This window comes from Vanellus vanellus, assembly GCF_965231255.1.
Source record: "Vanellus vanellus genome assembly, chromosome: 3".
NCBI classification, from domain to species: Eukaryota; Metazoa; Chordata; class Aves; order Charadriiformes; family Charadriidae; genus Vanellus; species Vanellus vanellus.
Genome location: NC_138907.1, coordinates 49,877,765 through 49,898,107, shown reverse-complemented (window position 1 = coordinate 49,898,107; position 20,343 = coordinate 49,877,765). Strand labels below are relative to the sequence as shown.

Sequence of the window (20,343 nt, the reverse complement as noted above, 5' to 3'; positions counted from 1 at the left end):
TCTCATGATTGGCCTGCAGTGTTGGATCTGGATAACCTTCCTTGGGATATATGCCTTGGAAACCATACTTTGTTTATGTCAGATCTACTCCCAAACTGTTTATGGTTTGGGTTTTTTTTGTCTGGTAACATCTGAATGCACTTTTATAATGTGAAAACAATGTAAGGACAAATTTTGCACTTAGAAAAACTGCATACAGGAAAGCTTGTCTGGGAGATGTTGACCCTGAAGGCGCTTACAAGGTAGAGTATGCTGTCTTTAGGATTTGCATAAATAGATCCCACAGTGCTTTGCTGGGTAACATTAAGTAAGGAGACTCATACATTTCTTAAATTACCTCTGACGCTGTGCATTGTGCATGACAGGGTCATTAACACCAAGTTTTAGCTGCTATTGTGCCAGCCTCTGCCCGTATTGCCAGGAGATGGTCTTGGTTTTTCAATTCCCTGTTGTACAAATTAGCACTTATGGGAGAAGAAGCCAAGGATACAGAATCCTTATGATTATTGTACCCGGGTCTGGTAGTCACACTTGCTTTCCAGCAAGCTTAGTATTTATCATGTGGTGATGCATCTTGCCCCAATGGTTTTGAGCTGTGCTGACGGCTGCACGTGTGCACAAGAAGATGGTCCCTGCCTCAAACTGATATGCAAATCCCAGCACATACTGAAACACAGTAAGGAGGAAAGGAATCTAATGGCCAGACGGAAAAGGGAAAGATGCGGAAAACATGGTAAAAATGTGAGGCTTGTGGTTAGCGTAACAAGCAGAGGTCACAGCACACCAAGTGCCTTGTCCATAGGGTAGTAGTTCACAAGCTTCATGACTGTAGTGAATCAAGAAGGATCTGAAGGAAGCACCTTTCTGATTTTAGCTGGGTCTCTTCCCACAGTCAAGGAGTGGTGTGGGATGAAAGGTGAGGGTGTTTTTAGGTGAGGGTGGTGTTAAAGGTTGGTCTCACAGAGAAGAGCCAGGGCTCAGTTATTTCAAAGTGTAATTATTGAGTATTCCTACACTGGCAGATGCGGTGTTGAGCACAGGCATCTCAACTAGCCGTCTAGGAAGGGAAGCAGAAGAGAATTTCATATGGACAAGCCTAGCCAGCTGAAAAGGATGCGCTTTTAAATGTAGCCCAAGTATCTCCTATTTCACGTTCTGCAACATAAATATACTCCTTAATATGCACACACACCATTGTCACCCCCGCAGCTATTCCCTTCTTGACTCAGTTGGGTAGGACTGAGCTGTGACATCCATAAACTGAAAAACAGGTTCTTCATTGAATTTGATGCATTGGGTTTAACGCAGGTGGAGGGACTCCTCGTCTTTGTATAAATGAGATGACCAATACAGCTGTATCATACCTGACACAAAAAATGGCATCATTGGCTAAAGCAATGGTGAGCTTGGAAGTGAAGCCTATACCGCAATCAAAAGACTGAAGCTTTGAAGAAACTGAGGGATGGCAGTATTCCTCTCAAGGAGGGATTCACCTCACTTCTCCGTAGCTGTCTAAAAGTTAGGGTTTAATCCTGTCACAAGGTAGGTGTCCATTGCTCTCTGGAAACAGCTGCTTCTCTCCACTACCTACAGAAGGAGTCCACACTCACCCTCTCGATCTAACTTTTAGACAATTCAGGTTAGATAAAATAAATCCCACTGCAGGTTTCTACAGAGGAGCTCCCTGATGCTTTCTGTTGCTTTTCATTCGTACGTACAAACCCCACTTCTATTCCATACTTGTCCTGGACAAAGACCTCAAGAACGCAGAAGGATTCCTAAGGAAAACTTACCAATGGAAGGATTGGCTCTTTTTTGCTGAGCAGGCACTTTCATTTCACAGGTTTACACCAGTATTTTCACTTACAAGCTTCCCAAAGTATTTGGTTTTGAGGCTAAAGCTCTCCACATACAGGACTTACGCTTGTTATATGATTCAAAAGAACAGCGATTGTTGGAGCAAATAATTGAATATCCATTACATTCTTAGCTCAGTGGTAAGATATTTTTAAGTGAAAATCCTTTCAGTGCTTTCAGATTGGTTCTAAAAAAGTGAAATAATAACAAAAAGCCAATAGGATGCTGACTCAGTTTGCTTCCAAATCAAAACTTTTCTAACAAAAACTGGTCAGATGTGGCCAAACAACTCCTGCTCATACGTGAAATGTATGTACGAGTTACACTCACCGTGCATGAAAGCAGATTAAAATGAATGCTCTTTTAATTTTCTATACAATGTATGCTTTGAACGGCGTTATTGTTTCAGTCAAGTAATTACAGGGTGGAGAGAATGTGTGGCCAATGGCAGAGGGTTAATTACAAGACCAAACACCCACTACATCTTGCTCAAAGAGCCTTGAAATGATTACACATTGTTGTAACTAATAGCCTAGTTTGGGCCACTGATTGGAGAGCTACCCTCAAATTAAAAGCAATGCAGAACTTGTGTCTAAGCATCTTTACCATTTTTACAAATAATGCTGTGTACCACAGAGCGATTAGCTGAATTGGAGATAGGGGATGTCAGTTTATTTACACTGTCCACTTGACAATTTTACATAGACCCTGTTTCTTCCTTTCCCTTCTTCTTTCAGCCAATTTCTCATCTTCTTTCACAACACAGCAGTTCGGGAGAAAATACTTTATAGTAAAGATCTGTGATTAAAAATAAAAACTATCAGAAAGCCTTTGTGGTACCTGCAGCGGCTCTGCACTTTGTTTTAACCAACTGCATTTTAAATTATATGGGATAAGGCCAGGAGAGATCATCTCATAATCTAATGTATATACCAGCCATTAAATTTCTCCTCAATACTTCTACGCTGAGAACAGCAGTCCCTGGATAAAAAAAAAAGCGTTTTCCAGAAAAGCATTCAGTATTCACCAGAGGATGAATCCAGCAGGGTTCCAGTACAAGGCTGACATGGACTGCGAACCTCTGACTGGGGCCTGACCCTCTCTCCGTGTGCTTCTCATTTCCCGGAGCTGTTCGCCTGAAGACAAATGTACATCTTGCTGAAGCCGACACAATGCCAACATGCTGCAAGACAGTCAAACTCTCATCCACCTTGTTGAACGCAGATCAAAGAGCACACTTCCGTAAAGACAGGGTGGGGGCTGTGCATGCTCTGAACCTACTAACACAGGTATGCCTGAGCACCCCGTCCGGGCAGATGACCCTGCCTTGAAGCCAGCTGCACAAGAAGAGCTCCCAGGCCCTTTCTCCATTGCTAAATGGTCCACTGGACCTTTTCGGCATCCAGGCCCACTCCTTTGTGCCCAACCATCTGTAAGTTAAATTGTTAGTGCGGTCTGGCTATGAACCGGATAGCTCCCAGACCACTCCTGGGCACAGACCAGGGGTCAGCACGTGCCAGCAACCACTCCAGCAGGCAACTTACATGCAGCCACTCTGGTTTAGAGCTAAGATAATTTAAAACCATGGAGGTGGCCAGGCTAGGTTAGCTGCCTGTAGGGCTAGAGAAAGGCCCTTACACTGCTTATTTTATTAGTACAAATATAACTCAAGTGGTCTGGACCCAGGAAGCGTTTACCAATAAATTACTTGGAAAGATCTTCCATACATAATAAAAAATTAAGCATCTTCCTCAAGGGAATTTTCTTGGTAGTTTTTGTAATTCATCCATATAAAAAACAAAAGTAAGATACATTTATTAAGATAGCTGCCATTTATACAGTTTTGTGCTTCCCTCCCCCTAAAAACAGAGCGAGGATAATTGAACTGAAAACCTAAAGATTTCCAAAAAACAATTACATAACTTGCCACACTTGCCCTGTTTTCCCCTCTACTCCCCCCTCCCCTTACGTGTATCTTAAAGAGGTCAAGGTTATTAAACATAAGCTCCTACATTCATACAGTAAGAAAAGTGGGATCTAAACATACAGTAAAGATTTGTCACGCAGCATGGATTTGCCCACGTAGCCTATATGTACTGTTTGTTTACCAATTAGGCTATGAAATTGATACTTTGATGTATACAGTGTGTGCAGTTCACAGAGGTGAGATAATGGTGCAATGAAAAACTTCTTTTCCCTCCCTGACTCATGTGTGTTTATAGCGTCCAAAGCGGCAATTCTCATTCCGGCTAATTTATTTACCTCAGTGGGTGTGTTGTCTATGTAAGGACTGCAGTTTGGTGACCCAGGTTTGCAATGTTAATGTTGCCCTGACACAAGCTTTTGCATTGCGTTATGCAAAATTACAGCTCCAATACTTCTGCTCTCGAAATGTGTGCACACTTGGGAAACCATCATAAGGGTTATTTTAATAATTTCAGTCTTATCTATGAATTGATAACTTCCAATAGCGTGCTGATTTATACAGCATGGCGCTATACATCAGATGCATGCTGCCTCAGAAAATTAATGCTGCATTCCGGCAGCCATATGGGCAGCTGGCGAGTGGCCAGGAGACCAGCAGAGCATGACCCTACCTTCACGCAAACCTTCCCTATGCAAGAGAACTCTTTGCATGAACTGCACCAGCCCAGGAGCAGAAATAAAGGGATCCTGGACATTGTTGTTGCTTATAACCATCAGATCCCTCGGGGAAGAGATGTACGCCAATATGACTAATGAAAGAAGCCGCACAGACAAGACCCCCTTGCGGCAGGTAACCACATGAGCACCGCACTTCTTGATGTCTCGGGGAATGGAGAGGATGGCAAAGGCTTCCTTGTGTATCTGTGCTTCTTCTTTACGGATGTCTCTTCTAGTTGTTGCTCTCACCTGTGACAAAGTTTAGCTTGCAAGCTCTACGGGGAAGGGCATTTACCTTCTTTGTTCTGTGAAACGCATATTATACTTTGAGTGCTGAACAAACAATTGCAATAATGGCTTATGGCAGCTTAGTTATCTTAAGCACCTTAAAAAAGAAAAGAACATTGTTCAGTAAGGAAAGAAGTAAAAAACAATTTTCATTATCCCTTGCAAGTAAAGCAGTTTTTGTTCCCCATCCTTTTGCTTCTCTCACCTTATTATTTCGCATCAAGTATGTGAACATTTATAGAGTTAAATCTAACTCTGCCACCAGCTTCAGTGGGACTACCTACAGGAATGCTGGGGTGAAATGGAAACTCCTCAAATAGGATTCTGTCTTCTCATTATGTAAATGATAAAAATCTCAGAAAGAATATAGAGGAAAATTTAATTTAATGGTTTCAAGTAACTTTATGCAATACCCTACATGGAAGACGCCTTGATGATAGCTCAAACACACAACCCCTTTTATAATGTATTTTATATGTATGCTTTCCATTCATAAATATCTCTGAATTTTTTTTACAACCATTCACAGGAATCATGTCACTTGCTAGGCTTTACAGCAGCTGTTTTATTTCTCATTTCAATAGCCCTATGAAAAAAATAGGGATTGAAAGTGAAGCAGCCCACATTTTCCACTGTAAACTAGCTGGTATGCTATAATTTCATGCTTTAGCTCTCTGCACACTAGCTTTTCCAAGGAAATCAGGGCTTATGCTTTATCTCCCACAGTACTATCTCCATACACATACTGTCCTGCTGGTTCAGTCAGACAGCTAAATTCTTGTCTACATTATGATTTTTCTTAAACCCTGGTGCTATTACTAAAGCTGCTGCTGTTTGAATGTTGATGGCAACAACTTGTTCTGCAGGTACAAGCAGGCCTGGTTTCTTTCACTACTGCTTCAGCACTGTCCAGCTCAGCGCAGATATAATCAGCAGCGTAGTCCCTGCTGGTATCTGACCGTCAGTACCATTTCCATTGCTCCTGCCACTACAAAAATACATTGTAGTGACTTGGGATTTCTGAGAAATGACATCTAAACATTATTAGTCTGCTCCAAATCTGCTCAGTTTGAGGGATTTGTTTGTATCCAGGCTGGAGTCTAGCTACGGTTTAGAAATGCTGACTAGCTGCAGTTAAAATAGAAATAAATAAATTCACAACTGATTATATACACCACGTGGGTCCAGCACAGTGATAATTTTATTCCTGGTGCTCCTCAGCATTTGAAAACCCAGGCACACAAGCAATGCTAAATCAACTGCTTTCAGTAGCCAGTTTTCCCAGAGCAACCGCCTCTTTCCCCCAGGAAAAACAATTTTATCTACGTAGCTTGTAATAGCAAAATGGTGATTTATGCACACCCTGTACCTAAAAGTTTCCTTCCTAACCCTGACTTAGTACAGCCACTGGTTCTCATCCTGTGTCTTGAACAACCCTATTTCACCAATATCCAGACAGAGCCAGGCATCCAAATCAGCACACTGGTCTACAAATGTCATCTGTGACACAGCATGCTGCTGTCTGTCTGGGCTGCGGACTACCGTATCACAGATATTACATGGTTTCTGGATCTTTGCACAGGCACAGCCAGAACATCCGAAGTTATCTGGTAGCACACGCTTTCTGGATATGGAAAAAAAAAAAATCCAGCATCATTTTTTTTTTCCCTTTTATGTAAGAAGAGTTAGGCTGGTTTGTTTTTTCCTTCTTCTCTTTCCACTTCTGAAAGGAATATAGTCTGGTTTTAGGATGATGATATTACAAGAACTTGAGGTTTTGTCCCCCTCTCCAAGTTCTCTAAGGGCTCTCAGAATGTTTTTCAACACCTCCCAGAGTTTGGGACCTGATAAATAGGATCTCTTCCATCCTTGGAACCGTAAAGCTCTAATATGGCACAGTTACAGATGTAGGGCAAAAGTATAACTGACCTTCACCTGTAAAACCAGAACTGCTGGTACTTATACAGGAGCTATACTGCTAGATAAAAACAATAATTTAATTGCTTAATGTAGACAAGGCCTCTGAGGAATCTCCTTCTTCAAATAACCCAGCCAATCAAAACTTCATCAGCAAGACCCACTCATCTGAACGCCCTCAGCAAAGAGGAACTTGAAATATTTTGCCAGGTACACTGTGAAGAAACAGTATTTCCCCCACCTGAAGAAAACAAAAAAGATACACACTCGGACAAGCGAGTTTAAACACGACTGTCCAAGAACTACGTTTCAGAGGATGCCCAGTGCAAAACAAACACCACCGCTGAATTATCAGGATGCGTTACTTACTTCAGCGGCTTAAAAGACAAAGCCAAACCCCCAGAGCTGTACGGGGTTCCTGACTCCACACAATGGGCGACGCCTCTTATAGCCATCTGACACACTTTGTGAGAAACCACAAATTATACATCCAACACCCATTCCCATTAAGACGTATCTGATGCTTTAACTTCATCTCGGGCTCACCCCAACCTGTGCGAATTTCTGTCAATACCGTCTTTTCTAGACCATTCCCTTCACGCAGTGCTCCGAAAACCCTCCGCAAACGTTATTAAACACGGCAGCGCCCGGGGCAGCAGCGGCGCGTTATCCCCCGCGGGGCGGGGGGGAGAAGCCGAGGCACGGAAGGCCGAGCTGAGGGGCCGCCGGGCGGCACCGCTCCGCTTCGCGGCGGCCTTCACCGGGGACACCCGCCCCCTCCCCGGGCCGGCCGGGCGCCCTGACCTCTGCCCGCGGACGGGGGGGGAGCTGGGAAGCGGGGGACATTCGTTCCCGCCCGCCCTGGCGCGAAGAGGCCACGGCGGGGCCGCGCCTGCCTCCTCCCGCAAGGTCTTTTGTTCCGGCGGCCGCGCCGGCTCAGGCCCTTTGTTGCCGCCAACGCCCGACCGCGGGCCCCGCTCGGCGGCCAGGGCTCCCGCTGCCGGCGAAGGGCCTCCTGACCGGCACCACCAACACCCCCCCCCCGCCTCCCGCGCTCCGCCTGCCCTCCATCCCCCCCGCCCCCGTTCCCCGGGCAGAGGCTCCCGCCGCACCTGGCCGCGCCCCGGCCGCCCCCGGCCCCCTCCCCGCGCCGGGGGGAGCGGGAGGGGAGGGGAAGGGCGGAGAGGAGACGGGGCGCCCTCCTGAGGCGCGCCACCGCCGCCGGGAGGTGACGGCCGGCGGGAGCGCGCGCGCGCCCCGGGAGAAGGAGGGCGGGCGGCCGGCCGGGCGGGGGCGCGCACGGGACGGTGTGTGAGGGAGCGAGCGAGGGGAGGGCGATACCGGGGCGGAGAAAGGCGGCAGCGGCGGCTTCGCTCGGCTCAGGGCAGGAGAGCGGGGACAGACGCTGTCGAGCCGGGAGACACAGCGGCCGCCGCCGACTCGGGGCATCCTTCCTCCCCTCCCCCCCCCTCCTCCTTCCCCGCCCTTTCTCTTTCTCTCCTTCCCCGCTGTCCTCCGGGGCCGATCGCTATCGGCGGCGCGATCCCGGGGCGTTTCCGCGGCGCCCGTGCCGGCAGCGGCCGAGGGGAGAGCCGGCCCCTCCCCTCCCCAGCCGGGACTGAGGGACCCCCCGCTCCGTCCCCGCCTCCGCCCCTCGCCGGGGCTCAGCGGAGAGGGCCCGGCCCCGGCCCCGGCCCCGGCTCCGGCTCGGCTCCCCGGCGGCGGGCTCGGCGAGGATGTCGGGCGGCGGCGGCGGCAGCAGCCGGGAGGAGGAGCGGCGTAAACTCGCCGACATCATCAACCACTGGAACGCGAACCGGCTGGACCTGTTCGAGATCAGCGACCCCACCGAGGTGAGCGACCCCGCCGCGGCCCCCACCTTCGCCCGGCCCGCCGCGGCCCGCCCCGGCCCGGCCCGCCACCCCCTCCAGGGCTCCCGGGAGGTGAGACACCGCGCCCGGGCCAGGCCGCGCCCGCCTCCGCCCCGCGGGCAGCTTGGCCCCCCGCGCCGATCGGGGGGCTCGGGCACAGGCCTCCCCCCCGCTCTGGCCGGGAGGAGGCTCTGCTCCTCGGCGGGGAGGGCCGGGGAGGGAGCGTCGGGCCCCCTTGCCGTGCCCGGAGCGGCTCGTGTGAAGGCAGGTTGCAGCGGCCGGGGAGAGAAAGGCAGCGCAGGGCCGGAGCCCTCCCCTTCGCCCTCCTCTCCCGCAGGCACATGCCGGCCCGACCCTGCGGACCGGCGGCCCGCAGGCAGGAAACCCTCCGGGGGCTGGAGGTGGCGAAAGGGGGCGGGCGAGGGCGGTCATACAGGAGCTAACACTTCCCGACCCCGAAACCGGTTACCTCTGTGGGCTTTATTATTATTTTTTTGTGTCTGTCTGTGACTTAAACAGAGCCGAAAGGCGGCTGGTGGAAGAGGCGGACTGAGCAGCCTGCTGGTGGGCTTGTTTTGTGTGTTTTGTTTTTTTTTTTTTTCTTTCTTTCTTTTCTTTCTTCTTTCTCCTGCTTGTTCTTTTCTTTAAATATTCAGCTTTGTGCAGGAGGCGGCTCTTCCAAAGCAACCTGCCTCCTCCCCTCCGGCGGCTCCCCGAGCCGCCGGTGCGGTCTCCGGGGAGGGGGGGGGGGGGGGGGAGTGGAGGGGGGGGTAAGCTTTCCCGGGGCATGAGGGAGGCTGCTGGAGCGCTGTGGCTCGCTGTGCCTGCGGGCTGCCAGCTTTCAGCCCGCGGTCAGCAGCAGGGGCAGGTTCGTACTCCCGGGTTCACATGTTGTACCGGAAAAACACAGCGGGTAATCTCTTCCTAGTGAAATGGGTGTTTCTGATGGCTGAGAGGGGCTGGGTTTTACTCTTTTTATTAAAAAAAAAAAAAAAAATAGTCAAACCACACCCTACCGCTACCCCTTGTCATGTTCCCTTTGGCTGGTTAGTCTGGTTTGAAAGCGGCGGGAGGGGTGTGGGGGTGAGGGCTGGGGAGGCAGGTTACAGCCCTGTTTGTGTGTGTGTGACAGCGAGCTCCCTGCTCGGAGGGTGGAGGCCGATCATGTGCGTGTTCCCGGGGAAAAGGAGGAAATTCACACTTGCTCTTGGCCTGGCCCCGGTCCTGGTTGTTTATTAACAGAAGCCTCTGAGAAATCACGTTGGCTTGGTCTTGGAACGTGAGCCTGTTTCTGCACCCAGGTGCTGGCTGCTAGCATAGCCACGGAAAAGTCTTGAAAGCAATTCTGAGATTATTCAGTCTCAGGTAGCTTGAAAACAAATGTTTTGGGTATTTTTCAGTTCGGTTTGTTGCAAACTGTTTCTTTCTTGAAGGCCAAGATGAGGGTTTTCTGTGATTATTTCCTACATCTTGCAGTCTTTATCATAATTAGAGCTCCTTGCTTGTATTGCTTAGGTTTTAACAATATCACTGTTGGCTGACAGTCGCTTGTTCAAAAAAGTGGGCTGATGCTAGCGTGAGGGAGCCTTCATGATTGTGTTTGAGAACATAGCACGTCTTTTGGAATTGCCTCTTGACTGCTGTCTGTGGCTCATTTTTTGTCTGATCAATGCGTTTATCAATTCCCAATACATTCTAACTCCAGCCGTTTTTATTTATGTTCATGGCAGATTGTGCTTCTGTAGTTTTGTTAGTAAGTAGTTCAACAAATCTTATCATTTTTTAGGTCAGCCTTACATGTTTATAATAATTAACTGGACTTTGCAAAAAGTACCAGCTTCATTGTAGTTATTATGGAAAGAAATAACAATTTTACTTGCATTGGCTCCACACTTCTCCAGTTTAAGCCTCTGAACCTGCATAGGAGCACACTTACTGCTGTCAATGATGACATTTATTTCAGTTGAAGTACTGATAGTAAAAATTAAGTGCATGCATATCTCTTTGAATGCCTGAGCTTTTTAGACTGCTAGTTCTAAAAATGTTTGATAAGACTGCAGGTGTGTTTGCAACAAAGTGACAGTAGGTAACAGGTTTATAGCTAAAGTGTATTTTCCTTACAGAAATACCGTTACCCTGACCTGACCCAAATTTGGAAATATATTTTCAACCAGATGATGGTGTGATTCACATGTGTACTACTTATCAGCCTAAATGAAAGCCCTTTTACTAGGCTGCTTGAGAGCTGACAATCCTGTTGTTTTCCCTGCTTTTCCTGGCTCAGCTTGACCATGAGGCACATCTTGCTTATTGTATGGGCTGCAGCGAGCGTGGCGTCTGTGAAGAGGCAGTAACCTGCATATGACTTTTGGTTGTGTGTGCCTGAGCTGGGTCGAACTGGATCATTTTAAACTGTTCAGATGTGGTCTTTGGCAGTCTGGGTTAACTTTGCAGCTAGCATGTGCCCATACTGCAAACTGTCACCCAGGAGCTTCTGGTTGTATATATCATGTTTAGAATATCGAGACTTGATGCCTTGTAGTGATTCTCCAGGCATTTCTTCAGTGTAAACAATCTGGTTTAAGTGACTTGTCTTAAGTTTCCTATATAGAGAGAGTTGGATTTTCCAGAGGAGTTAATCACTTCCTTAATAGTAGTGTTTCAGGGGGGTTTATGTGTTCAGAAAAGAAAAGGAAGAGTGAAATTTAGTGTAAATTGACTAGAGTTCTGACAGCATAGCTTAGGCAGTGACAGTGAAAGATATTCACACGTGACCTACTGATGTACCTCAGTGTTAGTTTGAAAGGTCTAATTCTTTGGTGAGACACAATTGCTCTAAGTCCATTGGGTCCTCATCACTGTAATGGAGAGTGTAACATGTGACTTGGTTTTGAATGAAAGTAGGATTTTCAAAGTAGTTTAAATATGTGTTTGGTTTTTTTTTTTTTTTCAGAGAAGTGCTTCATGAAATAAATCAGTTTGAATTCCTGTTAGTATTTCATGGTGTAGACTAGTTCTGCGGGATTAGTGATCCACTTGTCTACTCATCTCTTTTGAGAGTTAGGCACAAATTATTTCTTAAAGTATGTTGCCTCCAAGTTACTGAATAGCAAGACCCTTTGGTAGGGCATATTGTAGAGTTTCGTTACTAACTTTTTCCTAACTTTTTGTGTGATATAAGCAGTTAATGAAGTCATTCAGTGCTAATTTTCACCAGCAAAACAGGGATGAAGGGACCTTTCTGTTCCATGCTGAAAGCTGGATATTCCTCTCTCTGTATCACATGTGAAAAAAATTGAAGACTTCTTGGGAGTGAGGGTTTCATATCTTCACTTACGCTTCTACTGAAGTCACTTGTGGACTCATGCTTGAGAGCAAGGTCGTAATTTTAACTTTGTTACACGTGTTGCTATTCTGAGAAATCTGTTAATAATTTGCATTATTTTCATTTTGAAAGCTTTTTTATTATTTTTTTATTCAGAAAGTAGCTGAGAGAAGCTCTGTGGCGTGAGACGCTTATAAATGAAAAAACCCAAAACTGTTTTTTAAAGTTTTAATTAAACTCTAGTGGTGTCAAGAGTGATGCTAGGTACAGACCTTTGCTAAATAACTCTGTAATGCTGGTACTAATATAAGCTTTACTGTATCTATTTCAAATGATGAGGCAGCTACTCACTTTTGCAAGTCTAAAGAAGATACAGAAGGTTTTATGTGGTGAATCATGTTTTTGTTTGTAGATAAATCAACAGTGAAATTCAAAATGAAACAGTATGTTGACCCTTTTCTTTAAATCTTTCCCATTTCCATTCCACTTTCTCCTTGCCTTTGTTCCAATTATTATCAAGTTTTTTCATGCTTTTAGTATTTGGCTTAGTTGTGTTTTTTGGTTGATTTTTTTTTTGGTATTGTTTTTCCCCTTGGCCAAGGATGGAAATGCAGTAAAAAGACTTCAGACCTTTTGCAGTAGGAGATAAATTGATGTTTTGATCTTGATTTAAGTCTTGGGTGATTATAGTACCTAAGTTTTCAAAAAGGAACAGGTTTGAATTAATGATTTGGTAACAAGTGCATAGAGTTGTTCAGAAGTTGTAGACAAGAAATGATTTGCATTTATACACTTTACGTGCCCCCCCCCCGAAAGTGCTTACTGGAATTAAGTGATTGACTATAGAAAATAAGTGTATATGGATGTTTTGGGGGGGAGCAAGGCATGCAAAGGCACTGTAGACTAGTGCATTTATCATTGTCAGAATAAATATAAATACTTCTGAAAGGATTGAAGTTTTGTTGGTTTAAGATGCTATATGTTAACTAGGAGTTATAATTGTTGGTGACAAAATAAGGTTTCATCTTTAATGTATGCTTTGCTAACTGTATATGAGAGGAAAAGAAGCACTGTATTTTTCTGAACGTGGTTTCTGGGTTAAGAATATGAATTGCATTTAGTTGTTCAAGAAAGACACTTTTTAGAACAGGTGGGTTTTTTTTGATAGTTGCCCAAGGGCTTGGGGATTGTTGTCAGAAACATTGATCTGTTGCAGTTTTGTTTTCTGATGGAGAAAGTTGTTCTAAACTGATCTAATAACATGTTAACAAAAGTAACAAGGTCTAACCAAAAAGCTTGGAAAAATAGCATTCTTTGTATGTTAAGAATAACTACTAAATAGAGAACTTCTAAATGACCACAGTTTTAAAAAAAATAAAATGAGGAATTTGGAAGGTCTTTGTGGCTATTTGATCTTCCCACCCCCAGCCCCAAAACCGCTTGGGTAGGCTTTGCAGCAAGGCGTTAGGAATAACTCTTCAGAGTGAGGGTGGGGGGTTTTGCTGTTAAGTTTTTTTTATATTGACCTCCCCCCCCCCCCCCCCCCCCCCCCCCCCCCATTTTGGTGTTACATATGTTTGGTCTAGTCAATATGTTTTAAATTCTTTTCACTAGCTTTAAATACAAGTAAGCAATCTATTTACAGAAAATGTTACCCAGTACACTGGATTACAGGATATTTTGAAGTTGATGCAATTTTTTGTCTTTATTCTTTGGGTTCAGATCTGATTCTGGTTCATTAAGGATTATAGGGCAGACTGATACGTGACATAAATTTGTTGTCTTTTCAAAGTAGTTATGCAAGCTTGTTATTTAAATCTAGTTAAAGCAATAAGAATTAGAAATCTTTTAGGAATCTGCAGGGGCTTTAAAACCTATCTGCATGGTTGCTCACCCGTAGGCTTTTAAAAATCTATCTCCGAGACTCTAAAAGGACTCATATTTTAAGATTGGGATTACCAATGACTGTATCTATTGCATTACGGGTGAAACTAGTAGTGGAAGTGCAAGTCTGGAGGTAGGGAAGCATGGTAGAAATGCTTGTGCTTTCTCCATGCATTGGATCCTACAGCTTTCAGTAGTTCTAACCAGTGCAACACTGCAAACCATATAAATATCAAGAAGCTGATGAATATATCTGAAAATACTGTCTTTTTAAGTGTACCAAATCTGTGATATGGAAGACAAATTGTCTTTGCAACAAATGTTTAAGCCAATACTTAGACAGTCTGGGAAGGTATGTTGTAATCTTCAAGGACTGGTGCCTGCACTTTTCAGTGAGTAGAATATTTTCCAATAATTACTACCACTAAACAGGCACAGTTCAAGAGGACATAAAAACACTGAGTTCTAGTTCTGCATTGAAATGGCTGGAGAAAAGAAGTCATAGACACAGGTCTGCTCATTTGCATCAAAAGGACTATTTGGAGACCAGTTTTTCTTTAACTGAGTAAAAGTGAATAGTCTGTCTTTACAAATGAAATATAACTGCTAGTATCTGGAGAGCGATAAGAAGTTTGAATTAAGATTTTGACCACAATCTACAGGCAACGTAATGGCATGATAATATTTTTAGGAAGAAGCTTTATGCTGTGCTTTTAGTACTCCTTATGTAAGATATTTCTTTAGTTAGTGGCTAATTAGGTCTATACAATTCAGACATACTGGCTTTAAGAATTCCCTCCTGATGTGTGAATCTGTTCCCTGCCTAAAATGCCATTGACAAGCATTATTTTTCAGTTGAAAAAAAACACACCCTAGTTCTCTGGAAATGTTAGGGATTTACTTTGTTTCCACAAGTGTGTTTTTTCTGACAAAACTATTTCTCTTTCAAAAAGTTTAAAACAAAATGAATGGAACACACTTTTGAGGAAAACCTTGCTTTATAATTAATAAAATTTTGCTTTTGCCCATAAGAAATATTCGTCTAAATGGGGTAAGAAAAACTAAAGCTTAGCTGGAAGGAATTTAAATGAACTGGTGTTTGTGATAAGGATGTTGATCATAAGAAACCGCTCTGAATTTATCTTTGTGTCAGTATTTGTTTGAAAAGTTGCTTTGTTACAAACGTTACAAATAGATTGTGGCTATGCAAAATTCAGAATGATGCATAAAGAATAAATTCTGGTTTTGTTCAGTGGTTCTGATGAAGGTGGAATTGAAAATCACAGTGTGCAGTAATAAACTGAATGTTATGATAAACTTAAGTGAAGTCAAATTTAGCAGATATTCCAGGTAAGTAAATTGCTTTGTCTTTCAAAATGAACTTCACACTAATGGAAGCCTCTTCTGAAGTATTTGAGTAAAGTACTACTTAGATAATTCTTGATTTTTGGCTAGTAAAAATATTTACGTATAAAGTACATTTTGAGTGATGCTCATTCTGGTGAATAGAGATGTATGGGATTTTGCTTGTGAAAAGACTAGAGCCTGTTAATTTCTGCTGTTAAGGTTGTTACACTGGTTTTGGAGATCTTTTCTCCTCACAACATTAATTTTTACCTTAAAAATCAGCTGCTAGCAATTAAATGCAATAATGTTTTAGGAGGATATTTTTTTAAACTGGATATAACACCCCAACATATGAATTATTTCAGTAACTGTTAAGCAATGTATTTGCATTAATGTAGTTGAGGTGAAGTGAACAACGTGTCGCATTAGGTCTAGCTCAGAGCAGAGTTAAGAACTGTTAACAACTAGTATGGGGTTTTTGCTGTCTAGTTTTGTACATCAAGATAGGAAATGATAAATATTTTTGAACATGCATCTCCCTGGAATGTTTTTGAGGTTTGTGTAAAAATAGAGTACAGTAATTTCTCTTTCTGGATGGAATCAAGATCATTAAAAGTGAAAATCCTCAACGACCATTGCTTTTCTTAATTTTTTTGGTTTTCCTTTGCTCTCATTTCTCTCCGTTTGTTCATTCCCTTACCTCCTTAATTCTAGTTTGACACTCTGCAGAGAGTCCCCCCTCCCACCATTTGTCTTTAATTGCGGGTAAAAATTACTTACTGCTTTTCTGTAATTGTCCCTGTCTACAAGATTGATAATCCAAGATGAAGACAGGAGACAGCAAAGATAAAACTCTATTGATGAGAAGTAGTTCAGGTCTAGCAGTAACATTCAAGCTATTTTCCTGGACCGTATCGGGCCTTCTGAACTTCTGCTTAATGAACAAATATATATGGTCGTAACATAACTTTTTGCAGTGGGAGGATAAGTTTTCCCTGTGATAGGTTGCCCATAATCATCAAAGCGCAAGTCTGCCTTTCATTGCTGTTTAGTTTGGTTCAGTAGTAAGACTAAAAAATCTGCTTTCACATAAGTCCAGTGTTCATTGCTTCTTTTTTGTCAGTACTCACCTGTTTTGCTGATACCTTCTTATTCAAGGTAACTTACACTTTTCCTCTGTTAGTTGTAAAATTTGGTAAAACCATTTTGTGAAATACTTCAGGATTATGGTCATCACTTCTGTTACAGGCTTTAGCCTCAAGGTTATTAACTGGTTATTATTGTCATGTGTTATATTTCATTGCACTTTCTAGAGCTGCTTTTTTTCCTTGTGTGCTCACCTCTAAGTTAGACCCTTTGCTCAGCTCCTTTTCAGATCATCTTATAGTGCAGATGTTCTTATCAGAGAACTGTTCCCCTGGTACCACCTCTAATCTTATCTCCTCATGAAGAAGCCATCTGTCTCGATACTGCTTCCTTTATTTCTCTCCACACTGAGCAGGACAGGGCTCTTTATTGCCCTGGTCTGTCTTGGACAGTTTTGGTGTGGATTACTAGTTACTTTTGGAAATGGCTCTAGAGTTTGAATCCTCTAGAGTTTGAATCAGAACTGGAAAAAAGTCCTGGGGCTAGAGTTGTCATCTAAAAGATCAATATATGGTGTTAGTGGTAAGGGCAAATGGGACACTAGGAAATGTAAATAATACTCCGATACTCATATTTCTAATCTGTCTTTGAATTTCATCATATAAATAGAAGAGTCTGATAATAGAGTTTGTGATTGTACTGATGAAATTGTGTATAATCCTCTTCTATATGTTTGTGTCATCTGTTCCAGTCAAGAGCAGAAATGACACATTGTCAACTTTGCAAGTTTTAAGCTTTTTTTTTTTTTTTTTAAATGGTGCTTGGTATATCTTAAGAATAATTATCAATGGATTTCTAATTTTACTCATGTGTTCCAAGAGTATAAGATACACTAGACTTTAAAAAATAGTTGAGTTACTATAGCAATTCTGTTCAACGACATTAGAAAACCTACTGGTGTTTGGTGTAATAGGAAATTGAGTATCTCTTTGAATATATGACTCCTAATGCCAGGTTAACTCTTGGGTGAATATTCTAGAATAGGTTTTGTGTGATACAGCACTAGTTGCTATAGAGTGGTGGTAGACTGAAACAAAAGTGATGTTGTATATTAATAGCTCCAGGGTGTTGATATTTTTCTTTTATTTGTTCATTGTTTTTATTGCTACTTTGATACCTTGTACTCTGTTGTAACTAGAACTATGGAATATGAAAGGTCTCACAATAACTTACTACCTAGTACTAGATTACAGTTTCTTAGTGAACTGTTTTAAGGCTTGCCCTTGGTGAATTGTCTCCCAGGGCATGGCTGATTCTGTTTTTTTATGGATAGGGGGGGAAAAGTGAAAGAATGAGTTGTCTGGCAACAATATTTATTTGGCCAACAAAGTATGTTGCCCATAGCAGTATCTATGACCTAAAGTTTTGGTGCCTAGGTTTTTCAAGCACTCCATGAGCTGTGTAGTAGAGCTTTCTCTTTGTCAGATGAGTTGTCTTGTCAGTCCACATTCGAGTATTTTCTTGCAGGCAGATACACAATTTCATCGCAGTGTCATGCTTTTGCACATACATTGTATTGCTCACAAAAGCAGTGGAAGATCAGAATCCCCCTTCTTAACGAAGATTAGTGGCTGGTTGGGCAAAAGAGTTCAAACAACAAAGAAAACCTCCCCTAGTGACTACAAGAAGAAAAGGTCTCCTTTGCTCTGCCCTCCCAGAAGGTGCTCTACTTGGAGCAATACATCAGCTTGAAATTAACAAGGGCCCTTTAACCCTTTTGTTGTTGTTCTCAATTTTAGTAAAAACAATTATTGCATGTTCTTAATTTAAAAAATATCAGGACAATGGTGTCTGTGATGCAGTGTCCTCCTGGACAGAAAGTTGTTTACACATAAACAAGCCAAATTGTACCAGGTTGTGTTTTAGAAAGCTTTGCATTGATAAAATGGTCTTTATAATATAATTTCTTTTATGTAGAGAAATCTGGCTTGTATGCACCTTTCGATAATATTTACTGCATTCGGATCCTATCCAAGCATTGCATACTTCTTGTAGAATGCTGGGTGTTTTGTTAGGAAACATGTAGGTTGTTTCCATTTAAAGTGATAGCCTTACTGAACGTGAATACTACTTATTTTCATTGTAGACAGAATGGAAGTTTTAAAAGAGTTCTTTAACACATACTTTATTTATTCTGGCTTTTGAAAGACTGGGATAGGTTTTTTTCATATCTGGAAAAGGAAAATAATATGAAAATGGTGATGGAAAGACAATGTTTACTAATGAAAACATTGCTCAATCCTGCCAATTGGTTTTGGTGGATTGCCTGTTACGTCTAGTGTTTGCTGTATAGTGAGGAAACTCAAAAGTGGAATTACTTAAGATTACTGCATTTTGCTATCTAATTCTTTAGCTTTGTTGAAGCCTTGAAAAAAAGACTGAACAACTGGTTCCTCCTTCAAAAATTGGTGAAATGCTCTAACAAAGCCCTTCTTTGTTTTGTGTAAGAGATGTATTGGAATACTTTCGATAAAGTCTCCATAAATACTGAAATTTTATGTAGTATTAGAAGAGTGTTTTAGTTGTTGCCATAGTGCAACAAGGACTGTTTCAATAAATTAAGCTGTTATGCCTATAACAAACTGTTTTCAGGCAGATAAGGATTGATATGTAGACTACAAAAAAAAAAAAGAGAACAATGAAGTAATTTTGTGCACTGACTATTGGCATATTCACTGAAGCCATCTACAAGAATCTAAAGACCTAACCATCCCAAAGTGATGAAATTTTTTCAGTTCCAGGAAGTGCTCAAGACATGAGCTGGGTTTGGAGTCTGTCTCAGGTGTTCTAGCCATTTAATAGGAAAAAAAATGTGGAAGAAGAGAGGTATTATGTCTATCCTAGAGCCTTTGTCAGGATTTACAGTAAAACTGGTTTTCTCTTACCTTTTGATTTCTGTCTGTCTGTATGTAGCTTTTGACTAAAGTTGACCTGTAAGATAGGATCTGTGAAGACCTTACAGTGTTTGAATTTTACTGTGTTCAAAACACTAGTTTTCTGAAGTAGTAATCAAGAAAATCTCTTAAAAATCTGATACTGACTCAGTATCTTGAGTACTAGTAGTTCTGAAGGAGTTACTAATTCTTGTTGTTGGAAATACATTGTTTGCAGTCTAGTACAAGCTCCAGAATACTTTTGTTTCACACTTTGCGTTCTCACCTGCATTAAGATTAAGCACGAACTCAGAAAATCAGTGCATCAAATTGGAGAGATTAACCAAATTTGAAAACTTTGCTTTCTCAAAGTAATCTTCATTCATCTTGAGTGAGAAGTGTCAAGTGGCAGCACAAAACTTGGATAGCATTGTACCAGTGTGAGACCGTCATGTACTGAAGAAAAGTATTGTACAACACTCTGATAGTGGTAGTCTGAAGTTTGTAAAAACCTGATGAAACTCAGCACTTAGCTTAAGTGTCTTATCTTCAGTGTTCTGTATTTGTCCCAAGGTCTTTGAGCATCCTTGTGTGCATGGATGCTCATAAATATCCACGTATATCATTATAAATGCACTGATCTAGCTCTCTAGTAGTAAACCTGCCTATGTAGAACCCTTTTCCACACTTCCGCCCTGCAGTCTGCCCCAAAAATTTCAAATCCACAACCCTAAACTGGACACCTCAATCTTCTACTTAGGGTGAAAAAATGCCAATTACAACCGTATTCAGTTGTGTTCATCCTGCTACATAGGCTTCAGAAAGACCCTGGGAGCATGACTTTGTGATGATCCAGCTTTGTCCGTAGCTTCCCATGAGGTTACTGATCAGCCAGTCCTCCAGCACATGCCATGTGGACTTTGGAGTTTGGAGTGGCTGCACCGTTGCAGACAGGCCTTTTTATAACCAGCTAATCCCTGTGCGGGTGGTGGCTGTGACAGTGGGGTTTTCTTCTACGGGAGGGGGGTGAAAAGGTGTTTATTTCTTGCTAGCTATACTATTATAACCATAGATAAGTTATCCTTATTTTGGAGAGCCTTCCTTCTTACTACGCTTTCAGCTTGAGTGTTATCTATTCTGGGTACCTGCTAGGTACAGACAAGAATGAGTTTTCTGGATTAACCTTGCACTG

At 42.8% G+C, this 20,343-nt stretch overlaps 1 protein-coding gene across 1 annotated transcript in view; it reads left to right on the top strand.

Moving 5' to 3' along the window:
- Positions 1-8,051: 8,051 nt before the first annotated feature.
- AFDN (afadin, adherens junction formation factor) overlaps positions 8,052-20,343 on the top strand; it is a gene marked incomplete at its 3' end in the record, with an annotated part of 130,818 nt that continues 118,526 nt past the window's right edge. The window contains exon 1 of the mRNA XM_082481149.1: positions 8,052-8,558. Within this exon, the coding sequence (XP_082337275.1) occupies positions 8,442-8,558 (117 nt within the window). The 5' untranslated portion in view covers positions 8,052-8,441. The remainder of the gene's footprint in view (positions 8,559-20,343) is intronic.